An 8076-nucleotide genomic window follows, 5' to 3' on the forward strand; every position below is an offset into this window, starting at 1 on the left:
TATATACATATATACATATATATATATATATATATACTTATACTATATATATATAATATATATACATATACATTATATATATATATACATTATGTATATATATATATATATATTATGTATATATATATATATATATATATGTATGTATGTATATATAAATATATATATATATATATATACATAATATATATATATATACATATATATATATATGTATATATATGTACTATACTGTTAATTCATATATCTATATCTATATCTATTATATATATATATATATACATGTATATATATATATATATAGTATATATACATGTATATATATATATATATACATATAATATACAGTATATATATATATATATATGTATATGTGTATATAATATTAATGTAAATAACAATAAGAAATAATTGAATTTCACATATTTCTTGAATCTGGCATATAGAATCTACCATAATTTAATACAGCCCTAATCAGCAAATTACCATTGATAATTTAGTATTGCGATATGATTACGAGAACATACGACCCGGGACGAATCTTGAATTATTCTATTACCTTAGACTAATAATATTAGTGTGTGGTAGGATATAGAGATTAGAGAGCATTCTAATATACTCTATGTGATTTTGTGCTCTAAATTGATATGAAAATAGGTTGTTAGAGATATATTATTATTATTATTATTATCATCATCATCATCATCATCATCATCATCATTATTATTATTATTATTGTTATTATCATTATCATTATTATTATTATTATTATTATTATTATTATTATTATTATTATATTATTGATTATTATATCATTATCATTATTATTATTATCATCTAAGCTACATCCCTATTTAGATATTTATAAGACCAAGGGCTCCAACTGGAAAAAAAACAGCCCTGGTGAGGAAAGGAAATAAGGAAATAAATATACGATATAAGAAGTAATTAAAAATTAAAACAAAATATGTTATAAACATTAGCAACATTAAAACAAAAAATTTGATATTTAAACTATAAAGAACTTATGTAATCCTTTTCAACATAACAACATTTGCTGCGAGTTTGAACATTTGACAAACCATGTAAAAGCAAATTTTTAAAATGTAATTTATAGCCGTCCTAAGCTTCTATATTCCTCATTATATTATAGCATAGATCTCATTTCAGGGCCACCCACATCCATTACGTATGATGTTAATCATCGCATATAAACCGCGTAATGTTTTTCCAAATGGATCATCTATCTCTGTGAAATGGCACAATACATAAAGCCGAGTTCACATCATTATCCGGACTAACTCTCATCAGATAAAACCATAATTTTCAGGAGAGGAGGCCTCCCAGCATGATGCTTCGACGCTCATAATTGAAGGCCATAAACAAAAGATGAGGTGGGCAGGCTGGCAGGGGGATGGTTGTGGTGGTAGGTCAGTTGGGATAACTGGGGTAGGCTGGCAGGATGCAGAGGGATGGTGGTGACAGGGAAAAGGTATGGACGTTGACAGGCAGGGAAAGCGGGTTATGTAGATAGGGAAGCAGGCTGGCAGGTTGGAAAGGGGATGGTGGTGGTGATAGGTCAGTTTGGGATACCGGGGGCAGGTTGGCAGGCTGCAGGGGGGCTAGGGGTGACAGGAGAAAAGGTATGGACGTTGACAGGTAGGGGAAAGCGGGTTAGTGTGGGTAGGGAGGCAGGTTGGCAGGCTGGCAAGCTGGCAGGCTGCAGGGGGGATGGTGGTGGTGGTGAGGTCAGTTTGGGATACTGGGGCAGGCTAGCAGGCTGGCAAGGGCTAGGAGTAACAGGAAAAAGGTATGGATGTTGACAGGCAGGGAAAGCGGGTTAGTGTGGATAGGGAGGCAGGTTGGCAGGCTGGCAGGCTGGCCAGGGGGAGTGGTGGTGGTGGTAGGTCAGTTGGGATACTGGGGGAGGTTGGCAGGCTGGCAGGGGCTAGGGGTGACAGGAAAAAAGGTATGGACGTTGACAGACAGGGAAAGGGGGTTAGTGTGGATAGGGGAGGCAGGTTGGTAGGCTGGCAAGCTGGCAGGCTAGCAGGGGTAATGGTGATGGTGGTAGGTCAGTTGGGATACTGGGGCAGGCTAGCAGGCTGGGCAAAGGGCTAGGAGTAACAGGAAAAAAGGTATGGGATGTTGACAGGCAGGGAAAGCGGGTTAGTGTGGATAGGGAGGCAGGTTGGCAGGCTGGCAGGCTGGCAGGGGGATGGTGGTGGTGGTAGGTCAGTTGGGATACTGGGGGGAGGTTGGCAGGCTGGCAGGGGCTAGGGGTGACAGGAAAAAGGTTATGGATGTTGACAGGCAGGGAAAGGGGGGTTAGTGTGGATAGGGAGGCAGGTTGGCAGGCTGGCAGGCTGGCAGGGGGATGGTGGTGGTGGATAGGTCAGTTGGGATACTGGGGGAGGTTGGCAGGCTGGCAGGGGCTAGGGGGTGACAGGAAAAAGGGTATGGATGTTGACAGACAGGGAAAGCGGGTTAGTGTGGATAGGGAAGCAGGTTGGCAGGCTGGCAAGCTGGCAGGTTGGCAGCGGGGATGGTGGTGGTGGGTAGGTCAGTTGGGATACTGGGGCAGGCTAGCAGGCTGGCAAGGGCTAGAGGAGTAACAGGAAAAAAGGTATGGATGTTGACAGGCAGGGAAAGCGGGGTTAGTGTGGATAGGGAGGCAGGTTGGCAGGCTGGCCAAGCTGGCAGGCTGGCAGGGGGGATGGTGGTGGTGGTAGGTCAGTTGGGATACTGGGGGAGGTTGGCAGGCTGGCAGGGGCTAGGGGGTGACAGGAAAAAAGGTATGGATGTTGACAGGGCAGGGGAAAGCGGGTTAGTGTGGATAGGGAAGCAGGTTGGCAGGCTGGCAAGGCTGGGCAGGCTGGCAGGGGGATGGTGTGGTGGTGGTAGGTCAGTTGGGATAACTGGGGCAGGCTAGCAGGCTGGCAAGGGCTAGGAGTAACAGGAAAAAGGTATGGATGTTGACAGGTAGGGAAAGCGGGTGTTAGTGTGGATAGGGAGGCAGGTTGGGCAGGCTGGCAAGCTGGCAGGCTGGCAGGGGGATGGTGGGTGGTGGTAGGTCAGTTGGATACTGGGGGGAGGTTGGCAGGCTGGCAGGGGGCTAGGGGTGACAGGGAAAAAGGGTATGGATGTTGACAGGCAGGGAAAGCGGGTAAGTGTGGATAGGGAAGCAGGTTGGCAGGCTGGCAAGCTGGCAGGCTGGCAGGGGGATGGTGGTGGTGGTGGTAGGGTCAGTTGGGATACTGGGGCAGGCTAGCAGGCTGGCAAGGGCTAGGAGTAACAGGAAAAAGGTATGGATGTTGACAGGCAGGGAAAGCGGGTTAGTGTGGATAGGGAGGCAGGTTGGCAGGCTGGCAAGCTGGCAGGCTGGCAGGGGGATGGTGGTGGTGGTAGGTCAGTTGGGATACTGGGGGAGGGTTGGCAGGGGCTAGGGGTGACAGGAAAAAGGTATGGATGTTGACAGGCAGGGAAAGCGGGGTTAGGTGTGGATAGGGAGGCAGGTTGGTAGGCTGGCAAGCTGGCAGGCTAGCAGGGGTATGGTGATGGTGGTAGGTCAGTTGGGATACTGGGGCAGGCTAGCAGGCTGGCAAGGGCTAGGAGTAACAGGAAAAAGGTATGGATGTTGACAGGCAGGGAAAGGGGGGTTAGTGTGGATAGGGAGGGCAGGTTGGCAGGCTGGCAGGCTGGCAGGGGGGATGGTGGTGGTGGTAGGTCAGTTGGGATACTGGGGGAGGTTGGCAGGCTGGCAGGGGCTAGGGGTGACAGGAAAAAAGGTAATGGATGTTGACAGGCAGGGAAAGGGGGTTAGTGTGGATAGGGAGGCAGGTTGGCAGGCTGGCAGGCTGGCAGGGGGATGGTGGTGGTGGTGGTAGGTCAGTTGGGATACTGGGGGGAGGTTGGCAGGCTGGCAGGGGCTAGGGGTGACAGGAAAAAAGGTATGGATGTTGACAGGCAGGGAAAGGGGGTTAGTGTGGATAGGGAGGCAGGTTGGCAGGCTGGCAGGCTGGCAGGGGGATGGTGGTGGTGGTAGGTCAGTTGGGATACCTGGGGGAGGTTGGCAGGCTGGCAGGGGCTAGGGGTGACAGGAAAAAGGTATGGATGTTGACAGGCAGGGAAAGCGGGTTTAGTGTGGATAGGGAAGAGCAGGTTGGCAGGCTGGCAAGCTGGCAGGCTGGCAGGGGGATGGTGGTGGTGGTAGGTCAGTTGGGATACTGGGGCAGGCTAGCAGGCTGGCAAGGGCTAGGAGTAACAGTGAAAAAGGTATGGATGTTGACAGGTAGGGGAAAGCGGGTTAGTGTGGGATAGGGGAGGCAGGTTGGCAGGCTGGCAAGCTGGCAGGCTGGCAGGGGGATGGTGGGTGGTGGGTAGGTCAGTTGGGATACTGGGGGAGGTTGGCAGGCTGGCAGGGGCTAGGGGTGACAGGAAAAAGGTATGGATGTTGACAGGCAGGGAAAGCGGGTTAGTGTGGATAGGGAAGCAGGTTGGCAGGCTGGGCAAGCTGGCAGGCTGGCAGGGGGATGGTGGTGGTCGGTAGGTCAGTTGGGATATCTGGGGCAGGCTAGCAGGCTGGCAAGGGCTAGGAGTAACAGGAAAAAGGTATGGATGTTGACAGGCAGGGGAAAGCGGGTTAGTGTGGATAGGGAGGCAGGTTGGCAGGCTGGCAAGCTGGCAGGCTGGCAGGGGGGGATGGTGGTGGTGGTAGGTCAGTTGGGATACTGGGGGAGGTTGGCAGGCTGGCAGGGGGCTAGGGGGTGACAGGAAAAAGGTATGGATGTTGACAGGCAGGGAAAGCGGGGTTAGTGTGGATAGGGAAGCAGGTTGGCAGGCTGGCAAGCTGGCAGGCTGGCAGGGGGATTGTGGTTGGTGGTAGGTCAGTTGGGATACTGGGGCAGGCTAGCAGGCTGGCAAGGGCTAGGAGTAAACAGGAAAAAGGTATGGATGTTGACAGGCAGGGAAAGCGGGTTAGTGTGGATAGGGAGGCAGGTTGGCAGGCTGGCAAGCTGGCAGGCTGGCAGGGGGGATGGTGGTGGTGGTAGGTCAGTTGGGATACTGGGGGAGGTTGGCAGGCTGGCAGGGGCTAGGGGGTGACAGGAAAAAAGGTATGGATGTTGACAGGCAGGGAAAGCGGGTTAGTGTGGATAGGGAGGCAGGTTGGCAGGCTGGCAAGCTGGCAGGCTGGCAGGGGGATGGTGGTGCGTGGGTAGGTCAGTTGGGATACTGGGGGAGGTTGGCAGGCTGGCAGGGGGGCTAGGGGTGACAGGAAAAAGGTATGGATGTTGACAGGCAGGGAAAGCGGGTTAGTGTGGATAGGGAAGCAGGTTGGCAGGCTGGCAAGCTGGCAGGCTGGCAGGGGGATGGTGGTGGTGGTAGGTCAGTTGGGATACTGGGGCAGGCTAGCAGGCTGGGCAAGGGCTAGGAGTAACAGGAAAAAGGTATGGATGTTGACAGGCAGGGAAAGCGGGTTAGTGTGGATAGGGAGGCAGGTTGGCAGGCTGGCAAGCTGGCAGGCTGGCAGGGGGATGGTGGTGCGTGGTGGTAGGGTCAGTTGGGATACTGGGGGAGGTTGGCAGGCTGGCAGGGGGCTAGGGGTGACAGGAAAAAGGTATGGACGTTGACAGACAGGAAAGGGGGGTTAGTGTGGATAGGGAGGCAGGTTGGTAGGCTGGCAAGCTGGCAGGCTAGCAGGGGTAGTATGGTGATGGTGGTAGGTCAGTTGGGATACTGGGGCAGGCTAGCAGGCTGGCAAGGGCTAGGAGTAACAGGAAAAAAGGTATGGATGTTGACAGGCAGGGAAAGCGGGTTAGTGTGGATAGGGAGGCAGGTTGGCAGGGCTGGCAGGCTGGCAGGGGGATGGTGGTGGTGGTAGGTCAGTTGGGATACTGGGGGAGGTTGGCAGGCTGGCAGGGGCTAGGGGTGACAGGAAAAAGGTATGGACGTTGACAGACAGGGAAAGGGGGTTAGTGTGGATAGGGAGGCAGGTTGGCAGGCTGGCAGGCTGGCAGGGGGATGGTGGTGGTGGTAGGTCAGTTGGGATACTGGGGGAGGTTGGCAGGCTGGCAGGGGCTAGGGGTGACAGGAAAAAGGTATGGACGTTGACAGACAGGGGAAAGGGGGTTAGTGTGGATAGGGAGGCAGGTTGGTAGGCTGGCAAGCTGGCAGGCTAGCAGGGGGTATGGTGATGGTGGTAGGTCAGTTGGGATACTGGGGCAGGCTAGCAGGCTGGCAAGGGCTAGGAGTAACAGGAAAAAGGTATGGATGTTGACAGGCAGGGAAAGCGGGTTAGTGTGGGATAGGGAAGCAGGTTGGCAGGCTGGCAGGCTGGCAGGGGGATGGTGGTGGTGGTAGGTCAGTTGGGATACTGGGCGGAGGTTGGCCAGGCTGGCAGGGGCTAGGGGGTGACAGGAAAAAAGGTATGGATGTTGACAGGTAGGGAAAGCGGGTTAGTGTGGATAGGGGAGGCAGGTTGGCAGGCTGGCAAGCTGGCAGGCTGGCAGGGGGGATGGTGGTGGTGGTAGGTCAGTTTGGGATACTGGGGGCAGGCTAGCAGGCTGGCAAGGGCTAGGAGATAACAGGAAAAAGGTATGGAGATGTTGACAGGCAGGGAAAGCGGGTTAGTGTGGATAGGGGAAGCAGGTTGGCAGGCTGGCAAGCTGGCAGGCTGGCAGGGGGATGGTGGTGGTGGTAGGTCAGTTGGGGATACTGGGGGAGGTTGGCAGGCTGGGCAGGGGCTAGGGGTGACAGGAAAAAGGTATGGATGTTGACAGGTAGGGAAAGCGGGTTAGTGTGGATAGGGAGGCAGGTTGGCAGGCTGGCAAGCTGGCAGGCTGGCAGGGGGATGGTGGTGGGTGGTAGGTCAGTTGGGATACTGGGGCAGGCTAGCAGGCTGGCAAGGGCTAGGAGTAACAGGAAAAAGGTATGGATGTTGACAGGCAGGGGAAAGCGGGTTAGTGTGGATAGGGAAGCAGGTTGGCAGGCTGGCAAGCTGGCAGGCTTGGCAGGGGATGGTGGTGGTGGTAGGTCAGTTGGGATACTGGGGGAGGTTGGCAGGCTGGCAGGGGCTAGGGGGTGACAGGGAAAAAGGTATGGATGTTGACAGGTAGGGAAAAGCGGGTTAGTGTGGGTAGGGAGGCAGGTTGGCAGGCTGGCAAGCTGGCAGGCTGGCAGGGGGGATGGTGGTGGTGGTAGGTCAGTTGGGATACTGGGGCAGGCTAGCAGGCTGGCAAGGGCTAGGAGTAACAGGAAAAAGGTATGGATGTTGACAGGCAGGGAAAGCGGGTTAGTGTGGATAGGGAGGCAGGTTGGCAGGCTGGCAAGCTGGCAGGCTGGCAGGGGGATGGTGGGTGGTGGTAGGTCAGTTGGGATACTGGGGGAGGTTGGCAGGCTGGCAGGGGCTAGGGGTGACAGGAAAAAGGTATGGACGTTGACAGGCAGGGAAAACGGGTTAGTGTGGGTAGGGAGGCAGGTTGGCAGGCTGGTAGGCTGGCAGGGAGTGTTGGGTCAGTGTGGATAGGGAGGTAGGTTGGCAGGGGGGGGGGGAGGGCGTCAGTGGTGATACTGGTGCAGGTTGGCAGGCTGCAGGGGACTAGGGGGAGACTAACATAAGGTATTGACGTGAACAGATAGCTTACTTGATGCATTCCATTGATTTAGTTAAAAAAAAAAAAAAAAAAAAAAAAAAAAAAAAAAAAAAAAAACCCTGATTCTGTTGATGGACATTTCATTCATGATATTTAGTATTTATTATTATTTATATCTTTTCGAGGGTGGGGTGATTGTTTACCTCTAATTTTGAGCCTCTGTTTAACGTAAACATCATTTACGACAACATGATGGAGGAATTTTTGGAATTTATATTTACACAGTTTTATATAAATATTGATATATGGAGATATGATTATACATATCATTTCATATTTTTTTCATATGTTAGTAGGTATAGAACCAACAATATAAATATATAAGGAAGAGTACTGTATTCAAGTCTGCATCAGTATTTCACTGGTATTTGTTCTTACAGAACTTGACATTTTTGAAATGTAATGTATGTTGTATATCTTTCTA

At 51.5% G+C, this 8076-nt stretch overlaps 1 protein-coding gene across 1 annotated transcript; it reads left to right on the top strand.

The window, feature by feature from the left end:
* Positions 1–1562: 1562 nt before the first annotated feature.
* On the top strand, positions 1563–2615 carry LOC137618530 (uncharacterized). Its single transcript, XM_068348688.1, has 2 exons — positions 1563–1810; positions 2318–2615. The coding sequence occupies exons 1-2, from the start codon at positions 1563–1565 to the stop codon at positions 2613–2615; spliced, it is 546 nt and encodes a 181-aa protein (XP_068204789.1).
* The last annotated feature ends 5461 nt before the right edge of the window (positions 2616–8076 follow it).

This window comes from Palaemon carinicauda, chromosome 24 (genome assembly GCF_036898095.1).
Source record: "Palaemon carinicauda isolate YSFRI2023 chromosome 24, ASM3689809v2, whole genome shotgun sequence".
Classification (NCBI taxonomy): Eukaryota; Metazoa; Arthropoda; class Malacostraca; order Decapoda; family Palaemonidae; genus Palaemon; species Palaemon carinicauda.